Here is a 20,045-nt window from a genome sequence, read left to right as displayed (position 1 = left end):
CAACAACAACAAAAAAACGGGGTGAATTTGTTTCTATGGTTATAACTATAATTAAATGCATAGATACATAGAAGAAAATATTAATGATTAAATAAAGACATATTTAATCATTAATTATTTTTTTTTGTATATACTTATTCCTAATTTATCTATGCATTTAATTTTAGATTAACATATTATAGTATCTATTGTAACGTGTGCATTTTCAATAATTTGTGTGTATTTTAAACATTTATTTTTCATAAATATGTTACATTTATGGCATTAGGTTGATCACTCAATCAAGCTGCAACAGTATATTTATGCAAATCTTTAGTATTTTAAATATCAAACCAAAAATGTATAACATTTTCTCCATTTAGGAAATACTCTACAAAAAAACTTGATACAAAAATATCATGCTCTAATCAGAATCAAATACGGTTTTCTAGAGATTTCCAGCACTGTCAATGCGCCTGCGCTCCAAATCGAAACTAATTGTGACGTCATTACCGGAAACGCGGAAGCGGAGCAAGGCCGTGTTTTCAACGGATGGCTTTTCTGAGGAAGTTTTAGGCTCTTTTTGACACGATTATACACCGAACGGACTTTGGAATAAAGTCGGTTTAACTTTAAAGTGCCTTCTGAATTTTTCGGGTAAGTTTTTGTCGCTTTAGTTCGCGCCTAAGTTATTGATACAGCTCAAATATTTTTTTCAGGCGCCGAGTTTCCTTAATGTGCGATAAAAGATTATAATCGATATTTATTCTGTTTAACACGTAGAAGCTGTGCTGTAATCGGTTTGTGAGGACGTTATAGCCATCATCATGAGCAATTTTGGGGACGACAGTGAAAATGAAATGGATCGGTAAGTATCTTGAGGATGTCACGGTTCCTCCTTGTTCAACCGGCCTGTTTTCCTTAATTCTGCCAGTATCAAACCAGAGTTACTTGAGACTCCAGCCAGACCGGGTCTGCAGAGCGAGTTGAAGAAACAACTAAGAATGTCCTAAAATCAAAATCACTAAATACTAAATGACTTGTAAGAATACAATCGTTGCACATTGTAACTTGAGCAGGTACTAAGCGACACCGTATGTTAATAAATACTCCTGTAAATGTGGTGTAAAAGTTCAGATTTGCATCTGAAATTAGTTTAATTTGAGCAAATAGTTTTGATTAGCTGTAGTTGTTGTTGTTGTTGTTGTTGTTGTTGTTGTTGTTTTAGCTATCTATGGTTGTTTCTGTTTCTTATGTACACTACCAGTCAAATGTTTTTGGACAGAAAGATTTTAATGTTGTTTATTTATTTATTTAAGAAGTCTCTTCTGCTCACCAAACCTGCATTTATTTGATTCAAAATACAGTAAAAGTAGTAATCTTATGACATATTTTTACTGTTTTAAAATAACTGCTTTCTATTTCAATATATTTTAAAATGTAGTTTATTCTTGTGATTTCAATGCTGCATTTTCAGCATCATTACTCCAGTTCTTCAATTTGCTGCTCAAGAAACATTATTATTATCAATATTTAAAACAGTTAAGTATTTTTTTTTCAGGAGTCTTTGATGAATAGCATTTATCTGAAATAAATAAAGCTTATGTAACATTATACACTGTACCTTTCAAAATCTTAGAGTCAGCCTTTTTTGTTGTTTTTGAAAGAAATTAGAGAAATTAATACTTTTATTTAGTGAGGATGCTTTAAATTGATAAAGTAATGTTACGAAAGATTTCTGTTTCAGATAAATGCTGTTCTTCTGAACTTTCTATTCATCAAAAGAAACTTGAAAAAATTCTACCGAGTTGTTTTCAATATAGTAATAATAATAGTCATGTTTTTTTAAAGCAGCAAATCAGAATATTAGAATGATTCTGAAGGATCATGTGACTGGAGTTATGATGCTAAAAATTCAGCTTTGAAATCACAGGAATAAATGACATTTTATCATATATTTAAAAAGAAAAGTTATTTTAAATAGTAAAAATATTTACTTTTTCAGCTTTTGCTGTACTTTGGATTAAAGAAATGCAGGCTTGGTGAGCAGAAGAGATTTATCTTAAAAAAAAAAAAAAAAAAAATCTTACTGTCCAAGAACTTGTCTGGTAGTGTATATAATTTAAACAGCTCTTATCAGCGTTCTTATGTTATGTAAACACTTTAGTGCAAATGTTGTTTAAAAGCAACAAAGTACATGTTCCATATTCATATTTTTGGTCATTCGAAATATGAGAAGATGCTCTTTCTCACCTGATGTTCAAAGATCATCAGGATTAGGATTATTGTGAGTAGAAACATCATCTGACTGATCAAATATCAAGCCACTTTATCAGAAAACATGCTTTCTGTCAGGTTTTTCGGATTGAAATACAATATGCATTTAAAGAAACAGAGTTTTTGCTAGTTTAGACAGTTGATGACCTGCTCAGGTTGGTTCGGGCTTGCATGAACACTGGTATGAATATGAAGCTCTTGCTTTGATTTTTAAGCATATTAGATTCCAGCGACGCCTCATCCAGTGGAGCGTTTGGAGTTGTGCTCTTTGAATTTTTTCCTCTCAAGTATCAGTGCTTTTTTTTTTTTGAGTTTTGTACAAGGACTACTTGGAAGATTTTGCTTTTGTTAAAAGGTCTTCAGAGTACACACATGCTCATTTCAGCTACTGTCTTTGTGTTTCTGTTCTAACGTTTACGTTAATGTTGTTTTGAGGTACGCGATGGACCGGCCACCCAGCAGTTATGGATCCATGCAGAGTGATGATCATGAAGATATAGAAGATGATGACTTTGAAGAACCTGTGCTCAAACAAGAAACAAGGTATGGTAATATACAACTATACACATTCAAAAGCAATGTGGTCTGATTGTATTAATAGCAAAAATGAAAAACCAGTTTGAAATTACAGATTGGGTATGACATGCTTTACAAATTTGTCAAACATGACAAATGTACAAATTACCTAATTAGTTGAAAGTGATCTTGCCAGTTTTTAAACTTAGTACCTGAGAACTCAAATGCCTTTTAATTTTTCTGTTCAAATTAATGGTTCATTATTGCTTTAAGGTAAGTTGTGAGAAGTTTTGATGTAATTATATTATTTGTAAGTATTATATTTATTTTGTGAAATATTTAAAATAAAAAATAAATGTAAAATGACTCTCTTCTATAGTAATATATTTTAAAATGTAATTTATTTCTGTGATGCAAAGCTGAATTTTCAGCATTTTTGCTCCAGTCTTTAGTGTCACATGATCCTTCAGAAATCAGTCAAATAATTTAATAAATATAAAATATATAATCTTTTCTGTAACGCAAGATAATTATAATGTAAGTAGAATTTTATGGCTTTTAAAAAACATTGAACAGTTGAAGTCAAACATTTATATACACCTTGCAGAATCTGCAAAATGTTAATTATTTTTCCAAATTACGAGGGGTTCATACAAAATGCATGTTTTTTTTTTTTTTTTTTTTTTTTTACTGACCTGAATAAGGTGCATCACATTAAAAAAAACTTTTACATAAGTCCACAAAAGAAAATAATAGCTGAATTTATAAAAATGACCCTGTTCAAAAGTTTAGAAAAAAGGGTGGGTCATTTATTATTAACGGGGTCAGCTATTATTTTCTCTTGTGGACTATATGTAAACTTTTTTTTATGTAAAATATCTTATTTAGGTTAGTACTAAATAAAAAAAAATAACATGCATTTTGTATGATCTCTCTTATTTTGGCAATATAATTAACATTTTGCAGATTCTACAAGGTGTATGTAAACTTTTGACTTCAGTTGTCACAAAAGTGCACAAAAGTCACTTCATGATTCCTTTATGTATTTATATCACATGTGTATTTCAGGGTCAGGCTTCATCGCCCAGACTCACCAGAGACTGCGATTACTGAGCGTACAAACACAAATCAGTCCAGCATATACACAGGTGGACTGGTCCTGAGACAACCCGTCATGCACATAGGAGAATCTTCTGTCTACTCTTACGGGTAACTACATCCACAACATACATATGCAACAATGTTTTTGATGCAGTCTTGAGGTTAGTTTTCACACCTGCTGTCATTCAGCATTAACAGAGAGCCGTCGTTTGTGGAGCCGTCTGAGCTGCAGAGCGACATAAGGACAGAAGCAGGGATAGATGAAGAGTCGAACTACAGAGATGTGCAGGAGCAGCAGAATGACAGCGCTGCAGTGGAGGTGCAGGAGGAGCAGACGGAGGCGACGACAGAGGAGGATGATTCTGATGAAATCGTTGTCAGATATGAAGTTCCAAAAGATCCTCCTCCAACTCCAGAGGAAGGCCTCGGTCTGCAGTTTCAACACAAGCACGGCTCCTTCACCCTCCGCCATGTGCTTACGGTCAGTAGATGTTTGTTTCTAAATGAAAACTTGTGAAGGGGTGCCAGTTAAAGGGGTGCTATTATGCTTTTTCACTTTTTGAACTTTAGTGAGTGTGTGGTGTGCATCTTTGGGCATAAAAACGATCTACAAAGTTACAAACCTCAAAGTCCACTACAAAAGGAGATATTTAGGTTTAAAAAAATCCCTTTTCAAGTACTACAACGAACGGCACCTTTGGACTACAACGTTTGTTTTCCGCATGCAGTGATGTGACAACGTGGTCCGTTAGAATATCATTAAATTAAATCCCGCCTACAGAAATTCAAATTGTTGGGGAGGGACGAGGTGGGGGTTAGCCTAACTTTAGTGACGTAGCACGGAGAGCCACTTCAACCAGCTGCAGCGCGGCGGATATAAACACAAGCATTGACTAGAGTGGCTTCAGCTTCAGATCTGTAATGCACCGCAGACGTGTGTAGTACAGGGGGTCGAGAAACATGCTAAAGACGCAATCTACTGCGGTTGCCGCATCGGAGCCCTAACGCGCCGCAGACATGTGCAGTGTGTGGTAAGTTTTATTCATCATACAGTGTAGATAGCTTCACTTATAATGCAAGTGTTTTTTAAAATGCATATGTATTGATCATTTAGACACAAGACAAGGTGGCCAAAGTGTTATTTCTATATAAATCAACCTAAATCTGCCATGGGTTTATTCATGTTTCTTTGTCTTTCTGTCTCATTCAGCAAATGGTGAGGTGTCTTTCCCAGCTCCATCCGGGAGAGATCGCCTATTTTAAGCGCTGTCTAAGTACTCACTGCAGATTCAGGAAGAACTACTCGAGGATTGCGGATCTTAATGACCCGCTGGATTTGGTCGATAAATTGATCGAGGTCTCCGGGATGGGAGAAGCTCTGCATCTCACCATACGATGCCTCCATAACGTTGGAAAGGACAATCTGTCCGTTTACCTTAAGAAGACCTGTAGAAGAGGTACAGAAGCTTCACACATCACAAAAAAGAAAACAAATTATAGTGATTAAATTCTTTTTTTTTGGAGCTTGACGTACTTGGTCTTATCATTTATTACTATTACCACTATAAGATTCAAAGATCAGCATTTATCTGAAATAAAAAGCTTTTGTAACATTATACACTATACCATTCAAAAACTTGGAGAAAACAAATGATACAAAATCTATATATTATACATAATTATAGAATAAATTATTTAAAAGAAAATAAAATAAAAATCTGCTTGGTCTGTTACTTAATTCGGATTGCAATATGCAGTAGGGTCTATGAATATTGAAACACAAAAAGACGGTTGAAATATGAATCCTGCATGTTCCTTTTGCCTCTGTATGAATGAATGGCAGAGACGCGGGTTTGTTTATTACATAAATACTGAAGCACACGTGACGCTCTCGGTTATTTTTGGCCTCTGGGTCTCACTATATGATGACATGAACACAAATTGTGTAAAATGTCTTTTACTTTAATTTTTCAATTTAATGCATCCTTACTGAATACTTTATCATCTTTAAGCTTTAAATTTTTGAACGGTCATGTAAACACTTTTTTGTGACTTCTCAATAATGACTGAAGATGTCACATACAGAGAGAATAATTTAGTATGTAATGTGGTGTAAAATAAATCTGGCAATGTGTATAAGACCTCCTTTCTTTTATTCTTCAGTCTCTGATTTTCTTTTTTGTTTCCTTCCAGTCGTGTTACAGCACGACCTGAAAATGGCCCACGACAGACGGTATTACTCTCTCTACGAAGGCCGGTGTCGTCCAGGTCAGCAGCGCTACATCAGTGACGTCTATGTCGAACCCGTAACAGTCATCAGGGGCAACAGGGAGCCCATCAACCTCGAGAATGAGGTACAGCGAATACCATATACGATTGTGGAAACCCAAATCAGGGCTGCCGACATCTTTCGGCCCCTTCCTCAAGAACAGAAACCAATCCGTACAGTCATGATGACGGGAATTCCCGCCTGCGGTGTAACGGTGGCCGTGAATAAGTTCATCATTGATTGGATGGAAGGAAAAAACAATCAAGATTTTCAATTCGTCTTCCCGTTGCCAGCGAAGGAGTTGCACCTTGGGAAAGATGGAGATCAGAGCTTCCTAGAGATGCTCGGCAGCTTTTTCGCAGAAGCCGACGACATAAATTTCATCGAGAAGCCCGATTGCTTGTGTCTCTTCATCATTGACGCTCTAGAACTTTGCAAACACAACCTGGACTTTAAAAACAACGAAGTTATCACAAGCGCCAGGACAAAAGCGCCGTTAGATGCCCTTCTCACCAGCTTAATAAAAGGCACGATGCTTCCTTACGCCCGAGTTTGGATCACTAGCCACGTCTCTGCTGCCTATCGAATTCCTTCACAGCTAATCGACAGATATGTGGAGTTAAGAGGATTCACAGATGAGAAGAAGGAAGAGTACTTCACCAAGAGAACCACTGACCCTGAGCTCGGTAGGAAAGTTTACAACCACATGAAACGCTCCAAAGCTCTCGAGATTATCTGCCACATTCCTGTCTTCAGCTGGATGGTGGCGTTCATCTTCGAACGAGGGTTTCGAGATCCTGAATACGGCAAACACCCACCTGGCATCACGGCGTTTTATTCGCAGTTCATCGTCGTGCAGATGAACCGCTCGTTTGAGAAGTACCGCGGCTGCAGTGTTGAGGCACAAAAGTGGAAGGATGAAGATAAGATGTTCATTGAGATGATGGGGAAAATGTCATATCGGCTGATTCTAGAAGGACGGGACTGGTTTACGGTGGACGATTTGTCCTCCGTTAACCTGACATATGAAGATTTGCGCTCTCGAGATGAATTAACCACTGAGGTCAAACGAAAGAGTGAAGATTTTCGTACATGGGTCTTCAAGTTTGTCCACTATACCGTTCAGGAGTACATGGCTGCCATGTACGTATACGTGGCGTTTAGGAAACATGGGAAAAATGTGATTGAACCAAGCAAGATGTCTTGGTTTCAGGGTGCAAACAAGGATCGGCCTGTGATCGATCTGTACCGCCCCGCCATCGACCGCGCAGTGGCGTCTCCGAATGGTCAACTGGACATGTTTCTGCGGTTCCTGGTCGGGTTGGTGACTCCGGGAACTGAGGATAACCTGCGCGGGTACCTGCTCAATCACTACCACCCCAAAGCCAAAGGCACAGAGGAAGTGCTCAAACACATCAACAAAAAGTTGAAAGAAAACATCCATCCTGACAGGAAAAGAAATCTGGAGTGGTGTCTGGTGGAGCTGGAGGAAGGCAAAAAAGATGAGGGAAGATAAGAAAAACAAAGCGGGACTGTGAAACACTAAACTAAACGCAGCGCCCCGCAGGAACGACCCTTTTAAAGGGATGGTTCACCCTGTCATTATAAATACTACTGGTCAAAATTTTGGAATAATTTGGATTTTTAATTTTTTTTTTTCTTCTTCTTCTGCACACGGAGCCTGCATTTATTTGATCAAAAATACAGTAAAAACAGTAAAATTGTGAAATATTTTTACTATTTAAAATAACTGCTTTCTATTTTAATATATAGTAAAATGTAATTTATTCCTTTGATCAAAGCTGAATTTTCAGCATCATTACTCTTAGTCTTTAGTATCACATGATTCTTCAGAAATCATTCTATTATGCTGATTTTCTTGCTGCGTTACTGTCAGTTGTGAAATTTGTGATACATTTTTTAGGATTCTTTGAAAACATTTTAAAAAAGAATATTTAAAAAAATCTTCTGTAATAAATGACTTTACTGTCACTTTTGATCAGTTAAATGTAACGTGTATATTAGCAGCAAATCAGCATATTAGAATGATTTTGTGAAGGATCATGTGACACCGAAGACTGGAGTAATGATGCTGAAAATTCAGATTTGATCACAGAAATAAGTTGCATTTTAAAATATATTCAAATAGAAATGTATAAAATAATATTTTGTAATATTACCTTTTTTACTGCATTTTTGAATAAATAAATGCACCCTTAATGACTTCTTTCAGAAACATTCCGAAAATACTAGTGATACCAAACTTTTGACGGTAGTGTACAACATTAACTAGGGATGTAGCGATATCAAAATCTCATGATATGATTTCAATATAAAGTCCACGATATGATATTAAAAAAAAAAGAAAAAAATTCATCTAATGCACTTTGAGAGTTCAAATTTAAGAAATCCAGCCCATGTTCTTAACTAAGAAAACCGTCAGAAAAAAGGTAGTGAATTGACTTGCACCTGAACTTTAAAGGGGACTCAACCTTCTCACACAGGTGTTTTAGGAAGTCAAACAATTTAGAATATAATAACATTTTATATTATTGTTCTATTATGACAGTAATAGCCATTTATTGTAAAACAATTGCACTGTAAGATAAATAGGTATATTATTTTGCTTCACAATACAGTAACGAAATTACAATATTTCTTTCCTAATTTCTACACTTGAGTGAGATATTTTGAATTTGGACTGCAGTAATGTTACCCATTTAAGCTGCTCACTGTCAGCAATTCATACTGCACTTTTAAGCTTTTGACGGAAATGACAGTAGAGCTTTTATTTTGACAGCTTTGGTGAAAACAGGCTTACAAAAATGCATATCACAACAAATCTAGTGCAATTCTATAATCATCTGGCCATTAAAATGTTGTTCTCAAATGCTTGCGAAACGCTTGCTTAAATAAGTTCACCTCATTCACTGTGAACTGAGCCGTTCTGAGACACGGGAAAACACTGGGTCATGAGCTGATAGCATGAATGAGTGTGCGCTTCGCTTTGAAATGAGCAGTGAAAACAGACTTGATAAAGGGATTAAGCCATATTGTGCTTTTGGTTTTAGTTTGTTTGACAGATATTGTGCCAGTGGCCCAAAACACATCTTTAAAGACCATTTATGTTATAAGAAGTATAAATATATTTTAAAAACTACGCTTTTTGCCCGGTGAATGATATCGAGACCGTTTTGCTATCGTGATACCACGATATTGATAATACTGTTACATCCCTAGTATTAACATCTTCGTTCGCTGCTGGTTTTACTGATCGAGATAACGCATTTTTCTTCATTTTTGTTTTTAAGATAATCAATTGATTTGAGTGACACGATGTGTAAATTCTAAATTCAGGTGAGGAAAATTTTATTTATTGGGTGAGCTGTTCCTTTAACTCTTTTTGATGCTGAGCCGAGAACATCAGTTTGCTTGTTCGAGTCAGTATGATTGTTTGCGCTTCAGGCTTTCTCTAAAGACCAATTAAAGAGAATGAATACTAATAAATAATGTTAAAGTGCACACAGTGCTTTTTCAACAACAGTTGCTGCTTTCCAGAATCAGCAGTGCCTGGAAAAAAAGAAAAAAAAAAAAAAGTAATCTAGTAAATGTTAATCGGTGAGTAAGCAGTAACATTAACACCTTGACTATTGTCCTGCCACAGCAGCATGTTATGATGTTTTTATTCATTGTTCTGTTGATATGAGCCGTCATTGATTTTACTTGTCATTTTCTTCAGATTTAAACGTCAGAAAGAAATCATATAGTCACATAGTCATCAAATAGTTTATCCAGACCTTTCAATACGTTCAAGTACTCCGGTCTGCTGAGATACACTGACATTTGATGAATTTGAGGTGAAATAGTATTTAATTAGCCGTTTTTTTTTATTGTTGGAGTGGTTTTAAGAGGAGTGATGGTTTCAAAGCCAAAGGGTTGCTGATTTATGCACCATCAACACCATTGTGTCTTTAACAAACATTTTTAATAAAAGTGTCTCTTATAGTGGTGGACTGGTGTTTCTTACCATTTTGAGTTTATATTATATTATATTATATTATATTATATTATATTATATTATATTATATTATTATATTATAAAATAATATATTATAAAAACAAAACAAAAAACTGGCCTGAAGTCATGTAACCCTAAATGATATTTACATTAATTCTATATAGTAAAATAGGTGTTTAAAATTCATGTGCCATGATTTTTATGTTTTTGTTTTTTTTTTTGTTTTTTTTTTTAATGTAATATATATCCTTAAATACTTTTCTAGGCTTAACGAGTCATGTGGGTAAAAAAATAGCACTAAAAATAAATTACAGAGGCTAAAAAACTAAACAAATACTTTTGTAGTATTTAATTGGAGTTACTTTTAGATTTACTTTACTTAATATATACTTATTCAGTATGTTAAGTCTGTCTTATGTCATTTATTAATATATTCATTACAAAAATATCACTAATTTGTGCAAAAACAGCAACATATAGTTAGTACTGGTGTTGGAAACGGACCACAGACTAAAATCTACAGACTAGAACTCACGGAGACGTTAGATTTGCCGATGTTTGCCGATGTTGCACGAATCCCTGCCATGTGCTGCATCGGAAGTATCACGGCGAATGTTCAAAGCTAACAACTATTTCTCATTCAGCATTACACTGTTCGTCCTCCAGGAGGCGCTTTGCGGTCCAGAAAGCTAATTCTCCATTCACCCGTATTGTATCCTAAGATATTTTTTTCTCTTTTTAGACACGCGTCTACACTAGAAGTCTTGAACATTAAAAAAATTATTAATTACTGTCTGTGACAGTAATGGAAATCCGCCTCAGCAGTTATTAGAAAGTGGTGCAGGCTTATCTGCTTATCTGTTAATCATAATCGACTGTGATTGGTCCATCCTAGCACACGGTGAGAAAAGTAACAGTTATCACGTGACGGCACCTATTTTAAACGCGTTCTAAACAATAAATAATATTATTCTAAATGACGACAGAAATCTTTAATAGCAATTACATTGAAAATTCCACAGTGAATCGTCAAAATAATAAATACACCAATTTGTTTTAACATCTACTTAATTGTCGCTGCCGCTCTACTGGCTCATTTCTGTTTCTGTGGTCGCGTGTCGGAATAGTTCGCGAATTTTCCCGAACGCCTCGCGTGAGTTTCCGGCGAAGGAAAGACATTGAAGTCGAACGTGGTGCAGTATAGTACAAATAAACGGTTATTACGGCTTGTGAATACTTGATTTGTGTCGCTAAGCCTTCGTGATGTCTGTGTTGTGTTATAATAAAGGCTGCGGACAGCGGTTTGATCCAGAAACCAATCCTGAAGGTGAGTGTTTGTTACGCGCATCGATTCCTGAACTTCATTCATAATCTAAAGTGCTCTTCATTCATTGTTTCCCACGCTATTTTAATATTTACCTTCATATTGTTACGTTTTATTGAGCTTGCATGGTTTTGGTTGTCTGCCTGTGCTTTAAAGTACACAGCTGTGCTGTTCATGCATAATAAATATAATGTAATGTTGGTTTGTTCATTGTTTATGGGTTCATACATGTATATTTATTATTCTAAACTGGTCAGAACTGCATAGAATTAATTTTGAATACACTGAATTAAGTGCTGTCCATATCAGTGGCTCTTACATGACAAAACACTGCCAGATACTTTCATTTGTTAGTCATTAACAGACATTATATAATGTATCATATATGATACTTCATGGAAATGTCACGTAACTTTGCATTATAATTAGCTTTAAATCTCAGAAATTGTAATTGTTGAATTTGTTTGAACTAATGATCTATTAAGCATTCATTTCAAATCAAGGATTTATATTTTTATATTAATTAATATGGTGTTTTTTGATAGCATACCACACTGACACTGCGAAGTTTAATTGTAAATTATATTTTTTGATATTGAGGTGCTGAATGTACTTTGCTGAAAAATAAAACATTCAAAACACGGATTTTGCGCCCTCATTCTATCAGTTTTAGTGACTGATTCAAGAAGAATAATGTATTAAAATGTATATCTAGAATAATAACAAATAATAAAAAATAAAATAAGTAAATAAATATAAAAAGAATAATAATTGAATGAAATAAAAATAGATCAAATAAAATAAATAATTTATTTTATTTTGTTTTATTATCCAGAGACTCTAATTCAAGAAGAATACATAATTTAAATGAATATATATGAGGAAATAAAAAAGTTACATATATATAATAAACTAATAAATACTGTCAATAGTAGGGCAAATCCAGCATTATAGATGTGACATATAAATGCTTGGAGAATGTATGTGTTACCAATATACTGAACCATCTGTTTATATTTTAATAAACTAAAGTCTAAACATGAGAAAAATATCAGTCTATGCACAAGTTTTCTATGTTAAAAAAGGGAAATAGTCATGTGTTATGGGTGTGACAAAAAGGACTACATACTTTGTAGGATTTCTGCGAATTAAAATGCACAAACCAGATGCAATAATACTCAACAAATAAAAGTGATGGCTCTTTACAGAACATATAATTGTGTATTTTGATTTGTCTATTTATGAGGAATATGTACTGTGACAAGCCTGAAAATAGCACTTAACAGACTATGGAAAATCATGCTAAAAAAAAAAAAATGCTTTAAAAACTTAAGAGAGACCTCACATGGATATTTGAACCACCAAATGTTGACATCTGCGCTTTAGGTATAGTAAAAACCTTTGGTAAAAACCTTATTTTTTCATGGTAAGGTTGACTTTTGCATGGAATTACCCAGTTGTAAAAATATTTGCAAATGTTAAAATATTAATTGGAAAGTTTACAGAGATCTTTGTTTATAGTGTGGTGTTCATTATTTTTAAGAGTAAAATAATGTTTTGCAGATGCATGTACATTCCATCCTGGAGTTCCTGTGTTTCATGATGCTCTGAAGGTGAGTATTTGAGTAATATGGATATAAAAATATTTATTCTTTTCATTATTGTGCCCATGTTGCAGTATGGCAGTAATAAAAACAATATACAGTTACAGTCTTTTCCTTTGCACAATTGCAAATAAAGTGCATATTGCTTTTATTTTGATGTCAGTGTTGAGAAAATATTTGTATTATTCTGTTTTTCCTTTGAAGACGTAAAAACAAATCCATCTTATTTTATTTATCTCTTGTTTTCTTCAGGGTTGGTCATGTTGTAAGAGGCGGACAACAGACTTCTCGGATTTTCTTAGCATTGCGGTAAGACAAATAATTTTCAGATTTCACTCATTTTTCATATTTTGTAGAAATGTTATACTTAGATACATGTGTCTAAAGAAAACAAATAAATAAAACAGCTACTTTGCATTTGTGTTCCTTTATTCTCAAACAGTTCCTTTTGATAAACGTAAATCAAATTCTAACCAGATATCAGAACTAAGTAAAGTTCCTTCTGAATCCTTATCTCAGAGCTGAATTCTAGCCTTAAAATACAGCAATAAAATCCTCATTTGTGCAAATATTTCCATATATGTCTCACTTGGATGTGCGGCATGTCATCATTCATGTTTTTTTGTCAGGGCTGCACTAAAGGTCCTCATAACAGCGAGAAGCCGCTGGAACCCGTGAAACCGGACGTGAAGATCTCAGGAGAGAAGAAAGAGTTGGAGGATCTCAAACCCAGGTTTAATGAGTATATCATCCAGGCGCCCAAACCGCTGGAGTCCATACAGAGACCCAGGTAACTCCTCATCTTCATCAGCATCCTCAAAAACTCATCAGTTTCATATTTAATGAACTGTGCAACATTGACTGAATTGAATCAGGATTGAGCTGAAAAATGATGCTGTTTATAACTGAAATTGAGTCATTTTGGTAATATATGAATTATGCAACATTAACACGGTTGTTTTCCTGTTTAAGCTGCTTTGAAACAATCTTTGTTATATAATGAGCTATATAAATAAATGAGACTATACTGTGTTTCAGCTCTGATGAGCCGCTGGTGGAGCTGCAGAGGAAAGTGGCTCCGTCTCTCAGTCAAGCGCTGGAGAAGCTCAGACTTGCACACGCTGATCAGCCTGAAGAAACAGGTAATGTTACACAATAATAAGGTTAAAGAATGTTCTAGATTTATTCTCATTTTATTTAAACCCGTACTGGATTTATGTATTTCCAAAAAGTGGCGAATGGAATAAATATATTCATAACAAATTATGTGAAGTCAATCCAGTCATAAGTGTTTTATTATGAAAATAAAAATGATCAGACACAAGATGTAGATTTTTTTTTTTTTTATGTCTTTTTTGACTGTAAAACATGTTTTATTAAAGTAACCTGCTTTAATTGATACTATAAAAATAAATATTACAATTTTTAATAAAATATCAAATTGAAATATAGTATGTAATAGTTGTTTTTATTTAATATAAAATACAATTTTTGTAATTCATGTAATTGTTGTTATTAAGATTCATTAAGATGTTTTTAAATCTCGGTACCCTTGAGTTTGCCATGAATATAGATTTTAATGCTGATGTGCATTAAAAAAAAAAAAAAAAAAATATATATATATATATATATATATATATATATATATATATATATATATATATATATATATATATATATATATATATATATATATATATATATATATATATATATATATATATATATATATTTATATAAAACATATTTAAAATAATAATAAAATAAATAATAAAATATTAAAATTATATAAAATACATTTAAAATACACTACCAGTCAAACGTTTTTGAACAGTTAATTCATTCTTTATTATTATTATTATAAAATAATTTTACATTTTAAAATTTAAAACAGGACATTTCTTCAGGATTCTTTGATGAACAGAAAGATCCAAAGATCAGCATTTATCTGAAATAAAAAGCTTTTGGAACATTATACACTATACCATTCAAACGCTTTGGAGTCAGTATATTATTTATTTATTTATTTTGGGAAAGAAATTATGGAAATTAATAGTATTATTTAGAAAGAATGCTTTAGATTGATCAAAAGTGATGATAAAAACTTAGTGTTACAAAATATTTCTATTTCAGATTCTATTCTTCTGAACTTTCTATTCATCAAAGAAACCTGAAAAAAGTCTACTCAGCTGTAATAATAATAATAATAATAATAATAATAATAATGAATGTTTTTTTAACACCAAATCAGAATATTAGAATGGTTTCTGAAGGATCATGTGACTGGAGTAATGATGCTAAAAAGTCAGCTTTTAAGTCACAGAAATAAATTACATTTTCAAATATATTTAAATACAAAATAGTTATTTTAAATAGTAAAAAATAACATTTTACTGTTTTTGCTGTACTTTGGATCATATAAATGCAGGCTTGGTGAGCAGAGGAGACTTCTTTAAAAACTAAATAAATATTAATAAATTCTCATAGTGTTTGACCACATGGCTGTTGCATGCAAAACCTGAAATGCACACATTTGTTTCAGACGAGGAAGGAGGTGAAGTCAAAATTGGGACGACATGTAAAAACGGAGGCTGCTCGAAGGTTAGAAACACATTCGTTTTATATTCTTTTGCAGAGAAATACATTTTTTGAAACACTTTACAATAAGGTCTCATTAGTTAAAATTATTTAATGCATTAAATAACAATGAACAATACATTTGTTAAAGTTATTTTTTTATATAATAATATTAACAGGTACAGATTTAGATTTTAATAATGTGAATGTTCAAATTAGCTTTAATTATGTTTAATAAATGCACTAAAAATATTTTTCATTATTAGTTCATGTTACTATAATTAACTAATGTTTACAAATGCAACCTTATTGTAAATTATAATAAAATGTGCATGCTGATATTATGCCATCCTGATTATCAGACATACAACGGACCAAAGACTGATGAGGAGACGTGTTTATATCATCCTGGGGTGCCTATTTTCCATGAAGGGTGAGGAGCTTTTACAGTATAATTGTTGAACAGGGACTGTTTTATCTTTTTTGATAGCGGTTTATGAGCCTGCATCTGTATTTGCATTTCAGGATGAAGTACTGGAGCTGCTGTAAGAGAAAGACATCGGATTTTAACTCCTTCCTGTCTCAGCAGGGCTGTAATAAAGGATCACACCAATGGAGGAAAGACACGGTGAGCTGCATCACATACACATGTCAGGTCAGGATGTCTGTCAGGTCAGGACCATTCTCAAATGGGTGTTTCTTTCTCTGCAGGGTAAGAAATTGGCTCCATGTAGGTTTGATTGGCACCAGACAGGAAGTCAGGTGACCATGACCGTCTATGCAAAGAACTCGAACCCTGAGCTCTGCTCTGTGGAAGCCAACAGCACCTCGGTGAGTGTGTGCATATATTGTGTATTATATCTCGGTAATTGGGTTGTTTAATAAATGATGTGTCTTTTTTTTGGCAGCTGAAAATCCGTCTAATCTTTGAAGGAGATAAAGAGTTTGAGCTGAAGGTGAATTTGTGGGGGGTGAGTATCATTAAACATCATTTATCTGCTGTTGAACAACATGATATCATTGATATATATATTGTATTTTTATTAATAATTTAGAATAATTAAATATTAATAATAATTATTATATAATAGTAATTATTATATAATAGTAATTATTAATAATATTATATATAGTTAATTGATAAAATTAGCAATTATTAATATATTAATTATATTAATATTAATTATATAATAATATATAATAATAATAATAGTAATAACAATAATTTTATTATTTAATTTAATTCATATTTTTTCCATTGTTATTTTAATTTTAGTTGAGGGTTTTAGTAGTTGTTTTTCTTGATTTTGTCTATATAGCTTTTATGAATTATTATTAATAGTATTATTTATTATTTAACTACATAAAAAAGAGTGATGTTGCTTTGGCATCTGCCTGAAATACAGTACATTTAAGTTTTTAATTTAATTTAATTTAATTTAATTTAATTTAATTTAATTTAATTTAATTTAATTTAATTTAATTTAATTTCTGGTTAAATGCTTGAAATAACTTTGAAGAAACCAGTGTTGTTTTGTAAAATTAAGTATTAAAACACTGTTTTTTGTTAACTGAATAAAAGTACAATACTACAATAAATTATAAATGTAAAAAATAAGGCTTTTAAGATTTTAAAAGGATTTAAAGAAAGTTAAATAAAAAAAAAACTAACTAAAATAAAATAAGTACAAAAATTACTAAAACTGAAAATAAAATAAAAAATGTTTTAAAAATGCTTTCAAAATATTACATTCAAAATAAAAGATTCAAAATATTAATAAATATCGTAATAGGATATAAATTATACTAAAACAACATTAGACAATTTAAATTGTTTCTACATAAGAATTTATTAGCAATTCTTATTTTTTAATTTTAAAAAGTATTTTTTAATGGATAAGGTGACATGGATAGCGAAAGAAAAGTAGGTATAACTGACATATTTCATTTGTTTAACATCTCATACTTCCGTTTAATTGTATTTGATTTGATTATATGACTATAGCATTAAACAAAAAGTGAAAAATAGTCATAAAGAAGGAAAAAGAAATAAGATTTCAGATCTATGATTTATTCTGTGACTTGCAGCCATTAGATGGCGCTACAGAATACATATAGGAAAAAATAAAGTATTAAAACTTGTTTTTGTTAAATGTATAAAACTACAATAAAATATAAACAAAAAAATTATAAACAAAAACACTACAATTTTAAAATTTTAAAAAGATTGTTAAAAAATTAAACTTTAAAAAATATATATTGCCTTGGCAGGTAACTAAAATAAAATAAGTACAAAAAATACTAAAACTGAAATAAGAATAATGAAAATGAATAAATGTAACAAAATAAAAACATATAAAATTAAAAGCTTTTTTTTAAAAAAAAAAAAGTTTTCAAAATATTACATTCAAAATAAAAAATTCTAATAAATACCATAATAGCACAGGAAAATTTAATTATGTTTGATTTGATTATATGATTATAGCATTAAAAAAAAAGTGTAAAGCAGTCATAAAGAATGAAAAAGAAATAAGATATATGCTTTCAGATTTATGATTTATTCTGTGAATTGCGGCCATTAGATGGTGCTACAGCATAAATATAGGAAAAAATAATAAAAAATTAATAAAAATAACATGAAATAAAAGCTTTAAAAAAGCTTTCAAAATATTAAATTCAAAATAAAAGATTCCAAATATTTATAAATACCATAATATCATATAAATTATACTAAAACAACACGAGTAAACAATATAAATTGTTCCTGTATAAGAATTATTAGCAAATCTATGATTTATTCTGTGAATTGCAGCCATTAGATGGCGCTACAGCACAAATATAGAAAAAGCAGAAAGCATCACCTGTTTTGTCCCTGTAACTGAGCCATCTGACAAACAATGAAGTGAAACTCATTTAATGATTATAAAATGTATTGTGCTAATTTTATTGATTCATGATCATGTCTGTCGATAGGTAATTGACATCAGTAAGAGTGTCGTTAACATGATGGCTGCCAAAGTCGAGGTAGTCATGAAGAAGGCGGAGCCTATGTCCTGGGCCCGGCTGGACCTGCCGCCTCCAAAACCTCAACCGACCAATGAGAAGACAGAAAATCAAGAAGGAGAGAGAGTGATTGCTTAACGACCCAGACGACTGTGACTAAGCGCTCAGACTCTGACAGACAGCAGTGATCAGTGAGCTGGACCTCAACAAAACCCGCAGGTCTGTGTCACTGTACGGTTACCATACACTCGCTCTGGTTTGCCACCCGCTCTTTATATAAGAAAACAAAATGAGATTATTTATTAAATTGGAGTTCGTAAAAATCATATGACAAGGATTCATGAAGGATGAGCAAAACAGTAGACTATTTAATTGGATGTGAATAAAACTGTGAGGGATGGAAGTACATTTAAACAATCCTATATTATTATGATGAAGTTATCAATGGTAAAAATATAGTTGGATGAACAATAAATAACCAAAGCCTTGTTTTCATTGGTGTCAGATTCAATATGGGATCAGTTCCTACTAAAGTCTGTTTCTTAAACAGTTTCATTGATTTAACAACTTTTAATATGGCAATAAAATCAGTTTGGACTAGCAATTCTTGCTTTCTGTAAACATTTAAGTTAGATGTAATTTCTGTATTTTTTACTTAAGTACCATTATTATTACTTGAGAAATTATTAGTATCACTGTCTGTAATGTGGTTAATTCCTCTAATGTGTAAGTGCTTTTTCTTGCCTTTTTCTATTCCATGTTGTCTGTTTCTCAATATTCTCATCATTTCATTTTTCTTATGCACTTTCACCCAATTTCACTCCTGCCATGGGCTGGAAACTCCTTCTGAGTCATGAATGTAGAGAAGAGAAAATAAACCATCCAAAAACACATGCTGTGTAGACTTACTCAGGTTTAGCTTGGATCAAACAAGAAAAAAAGTGCAGTAAAACACTGAAAACTACAGTGAAATATCAGTGTTTATTTGCATCTGATGAATTGATCTTTGATGATACTGTCTCATGTTACTGTAAACATTAAATTATTGTACTGTACCTTTAAAATTGGTCTTTCTGTTGATCATTTAATCTAATTTTAGGTAATTGTGCTTAAAGGATTAGTTCACTTCCAGAATGAAAATGTACATAATGTACTCACTCCCTTGTCATCCAAGACGTTCATGTCTTTCTTCAGTCATAAAGAAATTATGTTTTTTGAGGAAAACATTTCAGGATTTCTCTATGTATCTAGTGGTCTTCTATGGTGCCAGTGAGTTTGAACTTCCAAAATGTAGTTTAAAAGCAGCTTCAAAGGGCTCTAAACAATCCCAACCGAGGAAGAAGGGTCTTATCTAGCAAAACAATTGGTTATTTTGTA

General features: G+C 32.4%; 2 protein-coding genes across 2 annotated transcripts; both read left to right on the top strand.

The window, feature by feature from the left end:
- Positions 1-490: 490 nt before the first annotated feature.
- Positions 491-10,147, top strand: nlrc3l (NLR family, CARD domain containing 3-like). Its single transcript, XM_051129329.1, has 7 exons — positions 491-636; positions 763-847; positions 2,692-2,799; positions 3,841-3,981; positions 4,063-4,354; positions 5,084-5,330; positions 6,067-10,147. Exons 2-7 carry the CDS (start codon positions 807-809, stop codon positions 7,656-7,658), a joined length of 2,421 nt encoding a protein of 806 aa, XP_050985286.1. The 5' UTR covers positions 491-636; positions 763-806; the 3' UTR covers positions 7,659-10,147.
- A 519-nt stretch (positions 10,148-10,666) lies between these two features.
- Positions 10,667-19,726, top strand: chordc1a (cysteine and histidine-rich domain (CHORD) containing 1a). The gene is made up of 11 exons (XM_051129328.1): positions 10,667-11,487; positions 13,048-13,097; positions 13,341-13,397; positions 13,718-13,878; positions 14,127-14,230; positions 15,631-15,689; positions 16,028-16,098; positions 16,191-16,293; positions 16,377-16,496; positions 16,574-16,636; positions 18,639-19,726. Exons 1-11 carry the CDS (start codon positions 11,424-11,426, stop codon positions 18,804-18,806), a joined length of 1,020 nt encoding a protein of 339 aa, XP_050985285.1. The 5' UTR covers positions 10,667-11,423; the 3' UTR covers positions 18,807-19,726.
- The last annotated feature ends 319 nt before the right edge of the window (positions 19,727-20,045 follow it).

Source organism: Labeo rohita, chromosome 15 (assembly GCF_022985175.1).
Source record: "Labeo rohita strain BAU-BD-2019 chromosome 15, IGBB_LRoh.1.0, whole genome shotgun sequence".
Lineage (NCBI taxonomy): Eukaryota > Metazoa > Chordata > Actinopteri > Cypriniformes > Cyprinidae > Labeo > Labeo rohita.
Note: the sequence above shows the minus strand (reverse complement) of the source record. Positions and strands in the feature narration are given on the sequence as shown.

Excerpts from the sequence above, each read along its gene's own strand:
- nlrc3l (XM_051129329.1), top strand. The coding sequence starts at position 807 with ATGAGCAATTTTGGGGACGACAGTGAAAATGAAATGGATCG. Across the intron at positions 2,800-3,840 it reads GTGCTCAAACAAGAAACAAG|GGTCAGGCTTCATCGCCCAG; the intron begins GTATGGTAATAT and ends TGTGTATTTCAG. Across the intron at positions 3,982-4,062 it reads TCTTCTGTCTACTCTTACGG|CATTAACAGAGAGCCGTCGT; the intron begins GTAACTACATCC and ends GCTGTCATTCAG.
- chordc1a (XM_051129328.1), top strand. The coding sequence starts at position 11,424 with ATGTCTGTGTTGTGTTATAATAAAGGCTGCGGACAGCGGTTTGATCCA. Across the intron at positions 16,497-16,573 it reads TGGAAGCCAACAGCACCTCG|CTGAAAATCCGTCTAATCTT; the intron begins GTGAGTGTGTGC and ends TTTTTTTGGCAG. Across the intron at positions 16,637-18,638 it reads TGAAGGTGAATTTGTGGGGG|GTAATTGACATCAGTAAGAG; the intron begins GTGAGTATCATT and ends GTCTGTCGATAG.